General features: G+C 43.7%; 1 protein-coding gene across 4 annotated transcripts in view; it reads left to right on the forward strand.

The window, feature by feature from the left end:
* MYH10 (myosin heavy chain 10) overlaps window positions 1-18,568 on the forward strand; it is a 461,218-nt gene that overhangs the window by 407,808 nt on the left and 34,842 nt on the right. For all 4 annotated transcript variants that reach the window (XM_029600341.1, XM_029600340.1, XM_029600342.1 and 1 more), the window contains 2 exons: window positions 3,996-4,208; window positions 4,852-5,064. In XM_029600341.1, coding sequence (XP_029456201.1) covers window positions 3,996-4,208; window positions 4,852-5,064 — 426 coding nt within the window. The remainder of the gene's footprint in view (window positions 1-3,995; window positions 4,209-4,851; window positions 5,065-18,568) is intronic.

Raw genomic sequence — 18,568 nt, forward strand, 5'->3', positions numbered from 1 at the left:
TGTCTTTACAAACTGTCTGGCCATGGTGGGGGAGCACCTCTGCAGACTGGGAGTGCATGTTTTCCTTTACTTGGACGTTTGGCTAATCAAGAGCACCTCCCAGGCCGGGGAGTTCGGTTCTTGCTTGACCATCCAGGTGTTGGAGTCACTAGGATTTGTCAACTACCTGTCACCTTAATTGGACTTCATAGGAGCCCTGCTAGACACATCTCAGGCAAAAGCCTTCCTGCCCTGATCCAGGGTGATCACCTTGGCGTCCATAGTGGCAGGGATCCAACAGAGCGAGCAAGTTTCAGCTCCGCACATGTTGAGGCTGTTGGGCCACATGGCCGCAGCTGTCCATGTCGCTCCCTTGGCACGTTTACACATGCGCAGAGCCCAATGGACCTTGAGGTTGCAGTGGCGCCAGGTCACGCAGAGCCTCCGGGCTTGCATCTGAGTCACTCCACCTCTTCGGGAATCCTTGTCCTGGTGGCGGGCGCTCTTGAGCTTGGAAAGGTGCAGCTGCAAAGGTTGTGTTCAAAAGGCATGGACATTGTTTAAAAATACAATCCTTGACGCACAGTCCAGATGTATTCCACGCATTAAGAAAGGTGGAAGGAAGACAAAATGATTACCAGCATGGTTAAAAGGTGAGGTGAAAGAGGCTATTTTAGCCAAAAAAAAATCCTTCCAAAATTGGAAGAAGGATCCATCTGAAGAAAATAGGATAAAGCATAAGCACTGTCAAGTTAAGTGTAAAACATTGATAAGGCAGTTGAAGAGTGAATTTGAAGTGAAGTTGGCCATAGAGGCAAAAACTCATTAGATGACAGAGGGGTTAAAGGAGCTCTTAGGGAAGATAAGGCCATAGGAGAGAGACTAAATGAATTCTTTGCTTCCATGTTTACTAATGAGGATGTTGGGGAGATACCAGTTCCAGAAATGGTTTTCAAGGGTGATGAGTCAGACGAACTGAACCAAATCACTGTGAACCTGGAAGATGTAGTAGGCCAGATTGACAAACTAAAGAGTAGCAAATCACCTGAACCTGATGGTATGCATCCTAGGGTGCTGAAGGAACTCAAAAATGAAATTTCTGGTCTGTTAAAATTTGTAACCTATCATTAAAATCATCCATTTTACCTGAAGACTTGGAGGGTGGCCAATGTAACCCCAATTTTTAAAAAGGGCTCCAGGGGCGATCCGGGAAACTATAGACCAGTGAGCCTGACTTCAGTGCCAGGAAAAATAGTGGAAACTATTCTAAAGATCAAAATCGTAGAGCATATAGAAAGACATGGTTTAATGGAACATAGTTAACATGGATTTACTCAAGGGAAGTCTTGCCTAACAAATCTGCTTCAATTTTTTGAAGGGGTTAATAAACGTGGATAAAGGTGAACCAGTAGATGTGTATTTGGATTTTCAGAAGACGTTTGACAAAGTCCCTCATGAGAGGCTTCTAAGAAAATTAGTCATGGGAAAGGAGGCAATGTCCTTTCGTGGATTGCAAACTGGTTAAAAGACAGGAAACAGAGTAAGATTAAATGGTCAATTTTCTCAGTGGAAAAGGGTAAACAATGGAGTGCCTCAAGGATCTGTAGTTGGCCTGGTACTTTTCAATATATTTATAAATGATCTGGAAAAGAATATGGCGAGTGAGGTTATCAAATTTGCAGATACAAAATTATTCAGAGTAGTTAAATCACAAGCGGATTGTGATATATTACAGGAGGACCTTGCAAGACTGGAATATTGGGCATCCAAATGGCAGATAAAATTTAATGTGGACAAGTAAAAGGTGTTGCATGTAAGGAAAAATAACCCTTGCTGTAGTTACACAATGTTAGGTTCCATATAGGGAGCTACCACCCAGGAAAAAGATCTAGGCAGCACAGTGGATAATACTTTGAAATAGTCAGCTCAGTGTGCTGCAGCAGTCAAAAAAGCAAACAGAATGTTAGGAATTATTAGGAAGGGAATGGTTAATAAAACGGAAAATGTCAAAATGCCTCTGTATCGCTCCATGGTGAAACCGCACCTTGAATACTGTGTACAATTCTGGTCACCGCATCTCAAAAAAGATATAGTTGTGATGGAGAAGGTACAGAGAAGGGCAACCAAAATGATAGAGGGGGTGGAACAGCTCCCTATGAGGAAACGCTGAAGAGGTTAAGTCTGTTCAGCTTGGAGAAGAGATGACTGAGGGGAGGATATGATTGAAGTCTTTAAGATCATGAGAGGTCTTGAATGAGTAGATGTGAATCAGTTATTTACACTTTCGAATAATAGAAGTACTATGGGCATTCCATGAAGTTAGCAAGTAGCACATTTAAGACTAATTGGAGAAAATTATTTTTCACTCAACGCTCAATTAAACTCTGGAATTTGTTGCCAGAGGATGTGGTTAGTGCAGTTAGTGTAGCTGGATTCCAAAAAGGTTTGGATAAGTTCTTGGAGGAGAAGTCCATTAACTGCTATTAATCAAGTTTACTTAAGGAATAGCCACTGCTATTAATTGCATCAATAGCATGGGGTCGTCTTGGTGTTTGGGTACTTGCCAGGTTCTTGTGGCCTGGTTTGGCCTCTGTTGGAAACAGGATGCTGGGCTTGATGGACCCTTGGTCTGATCCAGCATGGCACTTTCTTATGTTCTTACCACCATGCAAAAGTTAAACCTTTTCTATACAGCCTTTAGTTATCAGGTTCATGCGGGGCTTATGATAGTTGAAACCTCCCATTAGGGCCTCAATTTGATACTCACCCTGTTGATGAAAGTTCCCTTTGACCTGGAAGATCATATTTTTGATAGTCATTTCAGCTCAAGTCTGTGAATTCTTGGCCATAGTGATTTCTCTCCCTGATACCATGGTTTTGTTTTTGTTTGTTTTTTTTTTAAATACGGAGGTGCTAATTACACATCCTAAGCTTGCCTAAGGCAGTATAGGACTTCCATCTTAACTAATCATCCTTCTGACATTTTTTCCCTAGGCCATATGTCTACAAGGATAAACTAGCCTTGTATAGTGGATGGTAAAAAAGCTTTAGCTTTTTATCTGAAGCTCTAATTGTTTCTTTGGACCCCGAAAAACCTGGAACTACAATTACCAAGTGTACCCTTTCAAACTGAATAGCAGTTGCATCTTTTATGCCCAGGCAAGTTTGACTCTATAAGGGCATGTTAGGGCTATGGCAGCGTTGGTATCTCCTCTATGGAGATCAGCCTCCATAGAGGAGATTTGCAAGGCTGCAACGTGGAATTCAGCCAGTGCAAAGTAGGTTTGGTGAGTCTGAGGTTTCAAATCCAGCTTATCTCCCCCCCCCCCACTCCCCCCAAGGGCATGTTGGTTCTTGGCTGCTTTTTAAGAAAGAAAATAAAATGGCTTGTTACCATAAAAACAAAAAACATTGTCCATTGGCACTGGGTTGGTTTTTTTTGTCTGAATATATTTTTTTTTCCCCACTTTTTTGGATGAAGGAAGCCTGTAGCTAAGGATTCCCCACCTGTGAGGAATTCACATACTGCTTGTTCTTGGAGAAAGTGAAAGCTGCTTACCTGCAATGGGTGTTCTTAGAGGACAGCAGGATGTGTCCTCAGAACCTGCCTTCCTCTCCTTGGAATTGAATCCTATATATTAGCTATTTTAAGAACTGAAGGGGCCCTGTAAGACACCCATGATGCAGGATGGTGCACACATGATCAGAGTATGCTAAAAGCTTCTAGAGGTTTTGAAAAAAATCTTCATTAGCTAGGTTCCATCAGATTACTTCACCCACTTGTGAGAACTTATATCTTGCTGTCCTTAGGGAAAATCTGTTAAAATTAAGCAACTTTCATTTTAGTGTCTACTCAATATAGTGAAGTTGGCTAGTACAACATAGTGTCAGATATTGTATGTCCTATATTTATAAATATATGCTCATATGCATCTGAGGCCTCCTTGTGCTCTTGAATATTTGGAGGAGGTATTTATTAAGCTATCATTAAAGGTTTGTTTTACTGATACCTTCAGATGCTGGCAGAAGAGAAGAACATTTCTGCACGCTATGCTGACGAGCGAGACCGTGCAGAAGCAGAGGCCAGAGAAAAAGAGACCAAAAGTTTATCTCTGGCTCGAGCACTGGAAGAAGCCTTGGAAGCTAGGGATGAGTTTGAGAGGCTGAATAAACAGCTACGTACAGAAATGGAGGACTTGATGAGTTCCAAAGATGACGTGGGCAAGAATGTAAGTGCCATATGCTTCTGTGATTACATTGACTACCTGAAATGAGACATGGATATTCCAGGTTTCATGTGCTTTGTAAAGAGGTAAAACAGCATATGTAACCTGAGATCTTGCAGCTAATAATAAAGCCATGGCTAAGTACATATACAATTCAGGTCTTAAAATGTGCCTTGAGAACATGATGACTGCAGTTTGCTGCCTGAATTGCTTGCCAGAGGTTCTGAGCTCACGACTTCTGTCTGTGTATTATGGAGTTTGATCATATCCTCTCCAAGGGAAGGATGGTCAGTGCCACCCTTCCTATGATCAGTGATTTTGAATGGTAATGGAGGGTTAACATCTGAGGAGGCTTCCTGGCTCAGCAGCCCTGTCAAATTATAGTTGCAGCAGAGTCTCTTGGAGGAGAGGAGAGAACAGTTATGGGGAGTGAGGAGAGGCGATAATCTAATTACATAAATTCGACTTTTACAAAGCTAATCTGGATAAAGCCTACAAGCAAGTATTCTGATACATAATGCTGTACTTGTTATTTCTATAGTAAAAATGCATACAACCAAAACCAGAGCATTGTCAAAAGAATGTCTAATTCATCTTTTTATAACTATATGCTGTTTGTTCTCAACTATTATACTGAAATTCCAAGGTCCATGAACTGGAGAAATCAAAACGAACCTTGGAGCAGCAGGTGGAAGAGATGAGGACTCAACTGGAGGAGTTGGAGGATGAACTTCAAGCCACAGAAGATGCCAAGCTTCGCCTGGAGGTGAACATGCAGGCCATGAAGGCTCAGTTCGACAGAGACCTGCAGGCCAGAGATGAGCAAAATGAAGAAAAAAAGAGGATGTTGGTAAAACAGGTATGTCCAAATTCCATCTTCTGCCAAACCCTTGTACTCTGTGCTATTGTGCTATTTTAAAAAACTATTCACACTAAAGATTAATAAATAGTTGTATATTTTTCTGTGGGCAAGGTAAGCAACTTAGCTTTTAGCAGTATTTGAATGTAAAGGAACTGGATCCCCTCTGAATGGCAGATTTTTACTGCATGAGCTATGAATAACTGTCATATGTGATGGGAACTAAAAATCACATTTTTCTGCTAGAATAAAGATGCCTTCTCTTTCCTAACCTAAAAAAAACTTCAAGAATATTTGAAATACAGTACTGTGCAAGGTCTTTTGTAGATTGGGCACAAATTTTGGTGCCAAGAACAGTGACAAATTTTGCACGCAGCAGTGGCATGGCTGTAGATTGCTGGCAATTTTATATTCAGTATTTTTAAGCACCTTCTTGTTAATGAAATAGTTAATCCTGTTTAAATGAACCCTATTCAACCAGAATGCCCTGTCTACTGTACTGTGCTGCAACAGACCAGTCTGATGCTGAACCAGGTACTTAAGTCATAGATATTTGTGTTGAGAAGATTTATTCCAGAAGTGAGAGAATATGGGATCACAAATTATTTCAAAGATGTGGAGGGCCTTCTAGCCTGAGACAGCTAGGATTTCTCTCTACCTGTGGATCTGCAGATTGCCAGTGGTGGAGTTGCATGTTCAGGGAAGTAGAGTACAATGCTTCCACATCTCCTAGTATTTGGGGATTCCTGCAAGATTTGGATATGAGATTGTACTATGTAAATGCACAGATTTAGCATATGATGTATAAATAAAATTTCAGTGCAGCTGAAGGTATTTAAGGATAAAAATCTAGACACTGGAGTTTGATAACCTTAGCCTGTTTGTCAAAAAGAAGAAAAACCCCTCACAGTAGGTTTACATAGAATGGCTCAGAAATTGATAGATGAAAATTCCTGCACAATTATATGGTTGGTCATTGATGTTCCATGATATATTTCATTTTTACAGTTGGTCATTTTCATGTAAATATATGGACACGTATGCTTGTACAAATTTAAATATTTTTATTTAATCGGTATTCTGCTTTTTTTCTAAAACCCAAGCAGTTACAATGTATAACAAAAAAAATTGCTACATAAAATATGGAGCTCCAGAATAATAACCACACTTCTCCAGTACCACCCTACTATTTCAGCATTACTCTAACCTTTCCCCTCCCCTCTCCAAATAAAAAATTTAAAACAAAGTTCATTTCTTTTCTTTCTGCTACACCAGTCCAGAAAAATTGTCATGTCCCTCTTCCAGCTGATGGAGGCAAAGTACATGACTTTTTCAGTGACATCACTACTTGAGTAGTGCAGAATGGATAAGGCCAGTATTCTCTGCCTCCAGCTGATGGCAGATGTACTGATGGTTAGCAGATTTTATTAAACTTATGAAATACTTATTCTTTGAAGATCTTTTGAAAAAAATTCAGCTACTTAATCTTAGTAGCTTTTTAGGCCAGGCACCTGAAAGACATTCTGAATAGCGAGCCCTTGCTTGTCCTAGTACAAGCAGAAAGGTAGTCCTCACCATGGGTGACGACATTAGATGGAGCCTGGCATTGAAAACTTATTTATTTTTTATTTTTATATACCGATGTTCCTGTATAGAATTTATTTTTTTTTATTTATTTGTATTTTTCTATACCGGCATTCACGGAGTTCGTATCATGTCGGTTTACATAAAACAAGGGGTGAGAATACATATCGCACCGGTTTACAGAGAACTGAACTGTTGCCCCAGGAGGCGTCAATGTTTCTAGAACTTTGACTGGCACACTGAGCATGCCTAGCATGCCACTATCCAAGCGTCCACGCGGGGTCCCTCTTCAATCTCTCTTTTTCTGTGAGGCTTTCACATTACTGCTGTTGAGCTCATGGTTAAATTTGTGGAAAACTATTTCTGTCCATTTTTCCAGGTTGCACCGGGTCCCTCTGTCTTTCGGGGTTAGTGGCTAGGCATCGCGGTAAGTTTTTGTTTGCGGTTGATTACCGATGGGGGCTGTTTCTCGGTATCCGCTGGCCATCGACCACGCACCAGGTTCTTTTTCCCATGGCATCGTCCAGTTTTCGCCGATGCCCCCAGACCATGTCCATCACAGACCCCCATGAAGTCTGTATCTTGTGCCTAGGGGCATTGTAAGACGTCCAGAGATGAGCTTTCTGTGCCCAGATGAAGCCAAAGGCCGTTGCGCACATCTCGACAAGATGGATAAACTTTTAAGGTGCCAAAAAGTCTTTCGGCATCAATGCGCCGGGGACATGATTCTGTGCCCCCTGCTCCCATGTTGTCTTCTCCACTGCCAAGTTCTCTGGAACTGGCGCAGGGGATCGTGAGCTTTCTATTTCTTCTCGTTCCAGGTCTGGATCTTCGCTGTCGCCCTCGATTCCGGGGAAGGACTAGGCCGAGTATTGGGAGAAGTCAAGAAAACATCGCCATCTTCCCATGGCTCCAAGCTCGGGAAGGCATCAGCACCATCTGAGTTGCCCCTGAAGCGGCCCCGTTCCGAGGAGGCTTCACCCTCCATCAAGACTGAAGGCCCTGGGCGGTCTCCACTGGTTTTGGTGGTGGGCGCCAAACCCCCTTGGGGCTCCAGGGATTTGGTTCCGCCGCGTCAAGCTGTCCTCTCGAAAGCATTTGAGGAGGAGTTGGAACACCGTGCACGGTTGGCAGTCTGTCGAGCCCTACAAGGTATTGAACCACCGATTCTTCTAGGACAAGCAGGATGGTAGTCCTCACATGTGGGTGACATCATCAGATGGAGCCCGGCATGGAAAACTTTTGTCAAAGTTTCTAGAAACTTTGACTAGCAGACTGAGCATGCCCAGCCTGCTGCTATCCGCGTGTCTATGCGAGGTCCCCCTTCAGTCTTTTCTTTTCCGTGGTGCAGTAGCCTCGCAGTTGTGGAGCTCCAAACCCTTGAAAGCATTATTGCTGTTTTTTTCGGGGGGTTTTACTGTGTCAGTTCACCCTTCGCATTCAGTTCCTCCGGTAGGTACCCTTGGCTTTTGCCGTCGTTATTCACGGTCGATTCCCGACTCCCACTTTTTGGTCTCCATCGACCATGCGCCGGCCTCTTTTTCGATGGCGTCAGGTTTTCGACGGTGCCCCCCGTGCCCATGGACCATGTCCATCACAGATCCGCATGAGGTGTGTATCCTCTGCCTGGGGGCCTCGTATGACATCAGAGGGTGTGGTTTGTGCGATCAAATGACCCCCAAAGGGTGTCTTGCGCACCTGGATAAAATGCTTTTTGGCTCTCCAAAACCCTCCACTTCGGCGTCTGTTTCCTCTACGCCCAAGGACCACGGGGAACTGCCTCCATTTCTTCCCATGGCGGTCCCGCTCTCCAGTAACCCTAAGGATCGAGGAGAGGGCGATCGATCCTCGGAGGTGTCTCCCCTCCCCCTAACCTCAGGGTCGTCATCGTCCTCGGTGCCGGGGATAGACCGAGCTGGGCAACGGAACCCAGGAAGCATCAACACCGGTCACTGTCCTGACACGGTTCAGGAGCAGCATCAGCAGCTGCCGAGCCACTATCGAAGCGTCACCGGCCACCGGAGGCCCCAATCCTCCGGTGCCCCGGTAGCCAGAGGCGTTCCCTACAAGCAACGATGCTGGGCGCCGTGCTTCTTCGAGATTCTTCCAAGGGTGTGCCGGCAACGCCTCGCCCCCCCTCCAGCAGTCCTTACTACCGAGGACTTTCAGGAGGAGTTGGACCGCAGATTACAATCGGCAGTGCTCAAAGCGCTTGAGTATCGAGCTGCTGGTGCAACCGGACTCCACACTGGTGCCCGGGCCTCCGCCTTCACTGCTCGCACCCCTGCTTGGAGCGTCTGGATGTCCTTATTGGTGCCCTATCATTCTATTGATGATAATAGAATAGGGGTTGCGGTGGGTAAACAGACCATATCCAACTGACTAGCAGACTCCATCTCATTCTGCTATGCGCAATCAGGCCTTCAGCAGGGAGGCTGAGTTAAAGCTCACTCTGTGAGGGCTATGGTGGCATTGGTGGCCCATGTTTGACACCAGTAAAGAAAGCAGAAGTGTGAACCATAGTAGAATTATTATTATGCAGATAGATATGTCCAGTTCAGAGTTGAGAACAAAGACAAGGATGTTATTCCATATATTTTGTGATACCAAAAAGTATGGTTCATCCAGATCAATTCTGGATTTAAAGAGTAATGTTATAATGTCAGAACGAAAAGGAGAGTTTTTAACATCTCTAGACTTACCAGAAGCATATTTTCACATTCCAGCAAAAGAAAACCCATCAGAAATATCTTCATTTTTGTATAACTGGGAAATCTTTTCAGTTCAGAGCACTCCTTTTGAGTTAGCAACTGCTCCAAGAGCATTAAACAAAATAATGGCAGTTTTGAAGCAGCATTTCTAAGAAAGGAAGGCATAATAGAACACCTATATCTGGATAGTTGGTTGATCAAAGCCATATCTTTCCAGAAGGAATCAGTTTCCTGTATAATAGTAAAAATATTAGAAAGTTTAGGCTGGATAGTCAATTTTGTAAAAAGCAATCTTCTCCCGTAACAATAGAATATCTTAGTGCACAATGCAGTACCAGAGAGGGGTGCATATATCTAACTTCGAAATAGTAACAAAGATGATTGAACAAGAAATTCAATATTAAAGGATCCCCAAGAACTAGGAACTGCTTTCAATTGCTAGGAAAAATGGCAGCAACCGTAGATTTAGTTCTATGATCTAGAGCCCCCCATGTAGTCTCTACAAGCCTTCTCTGTTGCATTGGTCGCAACAATCTCAAAATGACAAGGGTCAACTCCTCCCTAAACCTACAAAACGATCAGTCTAGAACCACGTTCATAGATAGTAGTAACCACATATGGTCAGCCAACAGATTAGAGACCAGAGCAATAAGATTAGCATTATACCACTTTCTTCCACTTCTGAAAGGAAAAGCTGTGAAACTTCTACGCGACAATGCCACAGTGGTGGCATATATAAACAAGGAGGAACGCTGAGTCAGGAAATACCAGAGGAGACAAATCTTTGTGTTTCCCTGGGCAGAAAGAAATTTACAACAGATATCTGTACTACACATTACTGGACAAGAAAACATACAAGCCAGTTTTCTCAGCAGAAATCTTCCTGATTCAGGTGAGTGGGAACGCAATCGGGGAAATGTTTCAAAAGATAGTAAAATAGAGCACCCCACAGATAAATCTAATGGTAACTCACAAAAACACCAAGGTCAAACGTTTTTACAGCCAGCGCAAAGAATACGGCAGCAAAGGAATAGATATATTAGTACAATTATAGCTAAAAAGGGAATTAATGTGTCTTTCCATCATGGCCATTGATAGGACATGATCTAAGAAAATAGAGGAGGAGAAAACATAAGTAGTACTAATGGTGCCAGATTCACCAAGAAGACTGTGGTATGCAGATCTAATGAATGAGATCTAACTCTACAGTTATCAGGGGTCAGAGGACTCCTGCAACAGAGGCCAATATTAATGGATGACCCATTTCCATTCTGTTTTACAGCATGGATCTTGAGAGGTCAAGATTAATTAAAAAAAAAAAAAAAAAGGCTATTCTCCCACTATGATTTCAACCCTACTAAAGGCTAGAAAAAAATCATTAGCATATTTACATGTATGGTGTTTGACAGATTGTAAGAAATCTTTAGTGTCGCCTTGGCATGCAGAAATCTTAAATATTTTAAATCCCCTCCAAAAAAATTTTTAGAAAAAAGCTTAGTATTCAATTCTTTCAAGGAGCAAATAGTAGCAATTTCATTTTACATAGCTAGAGTCAAGGGGGATCTCAGTGGTAGTCCCTCCAGATGTCTCATTTCCTGAGAGGACTAAAAAGATTTCATACACCATTTAGAGCAGTTATACCTCAATGGAATTTAAATTTGGTATAAAAAGCTTTAGTATCTGCTCCAATCAAACCAATGAAGCTTCAATTAAATTTCTTATTCTAAAAACAGTTTTTATAGTAGAAGTAACATCAGAAAGATGTTTTTCTGAGATTCAGACGTTATCTTAGAGATCGTTTTTAAATTTTATAGTAAATACTGTTACTATTAGACCAGTTCCATCCGTGACCGGCTAAGAAGTTATTTATGAGCTCATAATCCATATGGTTTGCTGCCCAAGTAGCTAGAGCTACCAATCTCTGGAGAAGGTCTTTGGTGGGTGCAGTCCAATCATCCATGATTCTGGGACTGGAATCCCGGCTTTGTCTGCCTCAGGAATCTGCATGCGGAACATCCCATTTAGCTTGGGACAAAGCATCTGTGATGCTATTGTTAATCCCCTATACATGGTGTGCCCACATTCAGGCCGATACAGTACAGTGTGCGCCGACGGAGTGCACTGTTAACCTGTCATTGGACGCGTGTTTTCCCTTACCCCTTATTCAGTAAGGGGTGGAAAACGCGCGTCCAACCCGCCGAACCTAATAGTGTGCTCAACATACAAATGCATATTGATGGCCCTATTAGGTATTCACGTGCGATTCAGAAAGTAAAATGTGCAGCCAAGCCGCACATTTTACTTTCAGAAATTAGTGCCTACCCAAAGGTAGGCGCTAATTTCTTCCGGCACCGGGAAAGTTTTACTGCTTTTCTGTGCACCCTCCGACTTAATATCATGGTGATATTAAGTCGGAGGTCCCGAAGAGTAAAAAAAAAAAGGAAAAATAATTTTGAAGGCGGCTGTCGGGTCGAAAACCGGAAGCTCAATTTTGCCGGCGTCCGGTTTCCGAACCCGTGGCTGTCAGCGGGCTCGAGAAGCGACACCGGCAAAATTGAGCGTCGGCTGTCAAACCTGCTGACAGCCACCGCTCCTGTCAAAAAGGAGGCGCTAGGGACGCGCTAGTGTCCCTAGTGCCTCCTTTTGCCCGTTTCTACTGCCGGGCCTCATTTGCATACTGTATCGCGAGCACAGTCGACAGGCCTGTGGCCTGTGCATTCGCCCGCTCTCCCACGGACTTTACTGAATCGGCCTGATTGTATATTAAGTCTTAAGTTTGCCAGCACAATTTCTTTCAATAGATCTACAACCCTAGGGCATCTGACGAACTGTCTGTTAATTACATCCACTACAGGTCTGTTGTCACACCAGAAAATTATCTGCTTCTTTCTTAGCTTGAAACCCCATATAACAAGAGAGGACCATTATGGGGAAATAACTTGCGAAATGTGACAACGTGTTAAGCCAGCTTCAACCCATGGCACCGGCCAGGGCACAGCAGACCAAGAGCCCTGATGGTACAGCCCAAATCCCCATCCTCCCAAGATGTCAGAGTGTATGTCCAAGTCTTTGCTGGAGACGGGAGGCTCCTGCCATATGGAAATGCTATTGAATTCTTGGATGAATGATGCCCAAATGGCCGGGTCTTCCTTAATGAACTTTGTTATCCGGATGAACTGATGTGGTCTGGTTATCCATGCTGTTGCTGCTGCCATTCGCCTTAGAAACACTCTTCCCATAGGTATCACTCTGCATGCAAATTCAGGGTACCTATCAGGGACCTCATGTAGGTCAACATGAATTTCTTCACTTTTAACACCAGCTGGCGCATTGAACTCAGTTTAAGCAACTTGTCCTCAAGCAGTCTTGACACCATACTGTCTGGGTCCAGCTCAATACCCAGGAAACAAATCCCAGTGGTGGGTCCCTTTTTTTCGTGCGCCAGCGGTACTCCACATTCTTCTGCCATGTAATGGAATGCTTGTAACAATATGGCGTAAGTTTCTGAATCCACCCTTGAATTATTTGTTGAATGTTGCTGCTAGTAGAAGGGGGGGGGGGGGTACCCATGCTGGTGGGCAGTTTAACTTGCTAGACATGGGTTTTACACTAGCCTTCAGAGCAGGGTCTAAACAAATAATGACTGCCTGGCCTAATTTCATGTTGGGCCTTCACAGCCAGTAACGCAGCAAGGGGGTCGGGTCAACCATCTCTGCTACCTTGCTGGCTCCAAGGTGGACAGCTGAAATAGGGGCAACAAGATTATATTAACAGGTGTCTGGCTCAGGTACACTAGGATAGCAGTTTGAAATCTGGCTGTGGCTAGCTATCAAAATCGGACTTTACCAGTAGTTTCAAAAGGAGAATGTGAAGTAAAAATATCTTTCAGGTATTTAAACGTATGAAGAATTCTCCTAAGATACTTAGAAGTCACAAATTAATTTTAAAACTCAGAAAAATAGTATTTGGTGGACCATGCAAAAGCAAGACAGCATCTAAAAGCTGCCATAGCAAGATGAATAAAGGAGGTGATTACATCAACATATATGCTGAAAGGTTGGTAGACTCCAAAAATAATCAGAGCCCATTCCACAAGAGCACAATCATCCTCATAGGTAGAAATAGGGACTTAAATCCAGCAGACATTTGTAAAGCAACCACATGATCGTCATATTCATGCACTAAACATTATAGATGGGATGTTCTCGCAAAAGATGATTTTGGAGCAAGTGTGCTTAAAGTGGGTCTAAATTTCCGTTTTAGTAGGCTAAGGAATTCCTACATATCTGAGTGTCAAGACTGAGATGATATACAACAAACTTTTTCACTTGAACTATATTCCATTGTTTGCTAACTTAATGCAAGAGCTAGATAAATGGTTTCAGTATCACTTGTCTTGACTGGGGAGAATAGCTGCAGTGAAGATGGTTTTATTGCTAACATTGTTTTATCTCTTTCAAACTATCAATAGAGGTACAGAAGAAAATCTTCAGCTTCATTTGGAAACTGAGACCCCTGCAGTGACATGTTCAGTATTGTATAAGCCTAAAGTGAAGGCAGGCTGGGAGGTCCTAATATAAGAATTATCTAGCTTGGCAACTTCGAGCACTTACTTATTGGCATAGCATCCCCAAAGTTAAGCAGTGGTTGTTAAGTTGGAGCAATTTTACCTAGGAACAATTCAACGGAGACATTTGAGAGGCTATGTATGGTTGCCAAAGGATTTAAGGTTTCCAAAGGATTTATATAGTCTTTTCACATCTTTAACTATGAAACTTTGGGATTCCTGTTGGAATTGTTTGTTGGGTGAGAAGATATTCTTTTTTTCCCTTTTCATCCAACCAGGCCAGGTCAGTGGGTTATGTACATCAACCAGCAGATTGAGACCAAGATCAACAGGCTCTATCATCACTCTTTATATACCTCTGTGCCCACATCCACCTGTCTGTATTCTGTCTCCAAAAGATGGCTGACAAGCACTCCATGCTATTGACTTGGCAATATAGGCTGAACAGTGGATCTGTGGGCTCCTGAGGTTAAAGACTGGTTCTCCCTCCTTCAGTTGATTAGAGATCACTGCCTTGGTTGACCTAGAAGAATGCTCAGCAGCTAACGTATTGGAGGATCTAAAGGTGACAGCTATAGTTCATGCCGCGTTGAGCTGGTGAGGGCCAGGGAACCTCCTTTTTCTTTTTGCCCTCATCTCTTTGTCACCCCCCCCCCCCCCTTCCATTTCTTGGGGATTATTTACTACTTGTGTGTTCTGGCTAACCGAGTTTAAAAAAAAAAAAAAGACTGTAGTGCATCACAGCTTTTTAACAGTAGTCACTGCAGCAATTGGGAAACAAGAACTCATTTTCTGAGCAATTAGGGGGTTGCCAGAGAGAGAGGGGCGAATTGGTTTAGAGTTTGTCATGGCAACTTTTCTCAACAACCTGAGGGAAGTAAAATGATGCTGGCAGGAGAGTGTGGGAAGAAACCCGCATTATGCACAGCATGCAATTTGAGGAAAGGTGCAGGTCGGGACTGTATTGTCTGTATGCTGGGCCTGTGGGGAATTAAAACACCATGAATTCGAAGTAGCATGGGGGTCTGCCTTCGCAGGGGAATCCATGGCTGAACCATGTGCCTGCTTCTCTGCCTGCTGCCTTGGCTATTCGCAACTGCAATAGCGTGAAATGCAGGTTGGGCCACCTGCTCCCACCCCTGACTTGGTAGCTGCAGTGGATTTGGCTTCCCCCACTCTGTTAACTTGTTTTCCCTGGCCTTGATTTTGCAGGAAATTTTGAGGAGTGTGCAGACTTTTTTTTTGCCAGGGGGCAGGCCAGGATACAGCCCTGGGGACGTTCCCTAGTCTTATTGCGCCCCCTGTACCTGGTTCCCTGTGATCTCTAATCTGGTCCTCCCTGTGCCCTCTGGTTCAGGTGCCTGGATTAAGAAGGCTAGGAACCTCAGTGGTGATGGGGTACCAGGGGAGCGTTTCCTCACACAGATGATTCTCTTGGATGGCTTCCTCTGGAAGAAAAAGATCATGCTTTTATACTGTGCTGCCTCCATAGAAATGAGCTGAAATCCCTAAGTTCACAGTCCTTGTGCATCTTGCAGATTTTGAATAAGGACGATGCCCTTGTTCCCAATTATAGTGAGCTAGAGAAAGTCTTGGGCATTTTCCTTCTTCACTGAGTGGTGTAAGATCTTATTGATCTGGAATTGGCTGCTCAAGAGGCTAATTTTAAAGAGATTGCTCTCTAGCCAAGCTGTATCCTTTGGATCCCAGGTGAAGGAGATGTTCTGTTTTCTCAAGATGAATGCTTTGGTGTGAGGAGGGGTGGCTCTTAAAGATGCATAGGACCAGAAGATAGTCTGTACTTATGCCAGCTTTGAGGCTATGAGTATGGCTCTTCAGATGGCAGCATTTTTTGTATTGTGACAATATCTGTTCTCCGCTTGGGGCAGGATGCCCAAGAAGAGCTGGGAGAAGAATCTCCTCCATTAGAACTGGGAGCGGCTTATTTGGAAGATTTTTTTGTGTGCCTCTACTGGAGATGTAGCATTTGTTTGTAGTAGTTTGGCGGTGTCTTTGGATGCACAACTGATCAGTAGATTCTATCTCCAAGATTAACTTGACAAAGTTGCCATTTAAGGGATGATTTTTTTTTTTTTTTTTGGAGGAGAATTGGAAAAGATGGCAAAAGCATGGGGAGATTCTAAAGAGTCTAGACTCTGAGGACGGAACTAGGGCTCCTCCTAGAGAGGGTGGTATTGTAGTAAATACCGAGATTCTCGAAGGTTCAGGCAAAGCTGTACTTCTTTAGGTCACAGGCACAGAATTTTTTCTGGAATCTGTCCTTTCAAGGCAATAAAGGAGGTAAGGATGGAGCCATAGGTTCTGCCACCTCCAGACCAGCTCAGTGAAGGTTTGGGGGCCCTGTCTCAGATACCAGAGATAGATCAGAGACACATGGCCCCCTATCAGGATCACTAGGTCCTGGAGATAATCCAAAATGGTTATGCTCTGGAATTCACCGCCCCCCCCTTTTCGACACTTTAGTAAAAGCTATTCCACTGAGACTCCTCAGTTTGAGAGGCATGGTTCTGGTTCCAAAGGACCAGGAGCAGCTGGGGCGCTACACCATTTACTTTGTGGTTCCAAGAAAGGAAGGCTCCTATCACACCATCCTGGATCTGAAGAAGGTCAATGATTTACTCAAGATGGCTCACTTCAGGATGAAAACCTTATGATTGGTCATCATGGCAGTTCAGAAAGAAGTTTTTGGCTACTTTGGACCTAAAAGAGGCCTATCTATAAATTCCCATCTGGAAGGGACACAAGCATTTCCTCTGGTTCACAATGCTCGGTTGTCATTTTCAGTTTCAGGTGCTGCCCTTCATTCTGGCAACATCCCCAAGGACCTTTTCCAAGGTGATGGTCATAGCAGCAGCCCTATGCAAGAAGGGAATTCTGCTGCACTCTTATCTGGATGATTGACCAATATGGACAAAGTCCTTTTAGGAGATCCTTGCTGCTTCTCAGTGGGTAGTTCAGGTAGTACAGGAATTGGAGTCGATTGTGAATTTTTTCCAAACACCATGTTTGTTTATCCCAGACTAGAATCTCTGGAGAACTCTGTTCAGTATAAAGATAAGTCATGTTTGCTTAATGAATCAGAGGATTCAGAAGTTGTGTGTCCAGATTTGGGTATTTAAGATGGCCAAAAACCCGATGGTGTGGTCATACCTTCAAACTCTCGTGTCCATGGTTGTGGTCTTGGACCTTGTGCCATAGGTGAGAGTGCACATGTGTTCTCTTTAGAAGGCCTTTATTTCCAAATTGAGTCCCCAATCTTGGGACTACTTGGTGAGACAGCCACTCCCAGCTGCCACAACATGGAGTTAGCAGTAGTAGCTGGACATCAGTCACTTGAAGCGGGGGATGGATTTGGTAACCCCTGCCTGGATAGAGGTGACAACAGATACCAGTCTGTCCAGTTGGAGGTGCACTGTCGAGCTGTTTGCTTAAGGTCTATGGAATCCTGAGGAGGCCAGCAGGTCCATAAACTAGTTGGAGGCCAGGGTTATTCAGGTGGCTCTTTTCAAATTTGTGCCTCAGTCAGGCAGGAGTTAAGAGTAATGTCTGATAATGCCATAGTGGTTGCATGTATAAATCAGTGGGGGACTTGAGTCCTCAGTTGTTAGAGATGGACATTCTTCTCCCTTGGGCCGAAAGGTACTTATAGACGTTGACGTCACGCATTGCAGGCATCGATGTGCAAGCGAACTTTTCAGCCACAATGTGGTAGATCCAGGAGAATTGTCTGTGACACAAGGTACACAGATTTTTCAACCCGAAAAGGGGCACTCGTTCATCTGGGATCGATGCTTTTGGATCAGGAGTAGCCCAAGGGTGCAGGATATTGTACATTTTTCCTCCTTGGTCAGTGATAGGCTTTTTCAAAGAGTTGTTGTACATCTGGGGCTGGTTCTGCTGGTTGTGCCAGACTGGCCTTGCCAGCCATGGCATGCGGATCTTCTGCGATTGCTCTGCACTGAACCCTTCCATCTTCCGATCCACAAGGAATTGCATTGTCAGGCCCCACTATTCTATGAAGATCTGGATCAATTTTGTCTTATAGTTTGGCCCTTGAGAAGGGCACCCCCTGGTGAAGAAAGGTTACTCTCAAGTGGTAGTCACTGTGTTGCTGAAGATTAGGAAACTTTACACCTCCTTATCTTGTATGTGGATTTGGAAAGGATTCAAGGCTTGGTGCTCTGAGTGTCAGGCTGTCCCTGGGATCGTGTGTTCCAATGATTTTTTATTTTTTGTAGAATGGTCTCTTTAAGGGGTTAGTTCTTAATTCTTTAAAAGTGCAAGTGGCAGCTCTATCTTACTATAGGGATCGTATTAGTGATAGACCGCTGTTTACTCATCCAGATGTCTCTGTCATGAGGAATGTGAAGCATATTAGACCTCTGCTTCCAATTCCTGTTCCACCTTGGGATCTGAATCTGGTTTTATCCTTCTTGGCTGGACCGCAGTTCGCTCCTGTTAAAGCTATTTCTGTGCAGCTGCCTGCGCTGAAAACAGTCATCTTGTGGCTATTTGTTCTGCTCAGAGAGTGTGAGAGTTGTAGGTGTGCTCTCTTATAGATATCTTTTCTTATTGATTACAAAGGAAAAGGTTCAAATTCATACAGTTCTTCCATTTTTCC

This window comes from Rhinatrema bivittatum, chromosome 4, assembly GCF_901001135.1.
Source record: "Rhinatrema bivittatum chromosome 4, aRhiBiv1.1, whole genome shotgun sequence".
NCBI lineage: Eukaryota > Metazoa > Chordata > Amphibia > Gymnophiona > Rhinatrematidae > Rhinatrema > Rhinatrema bivittatum.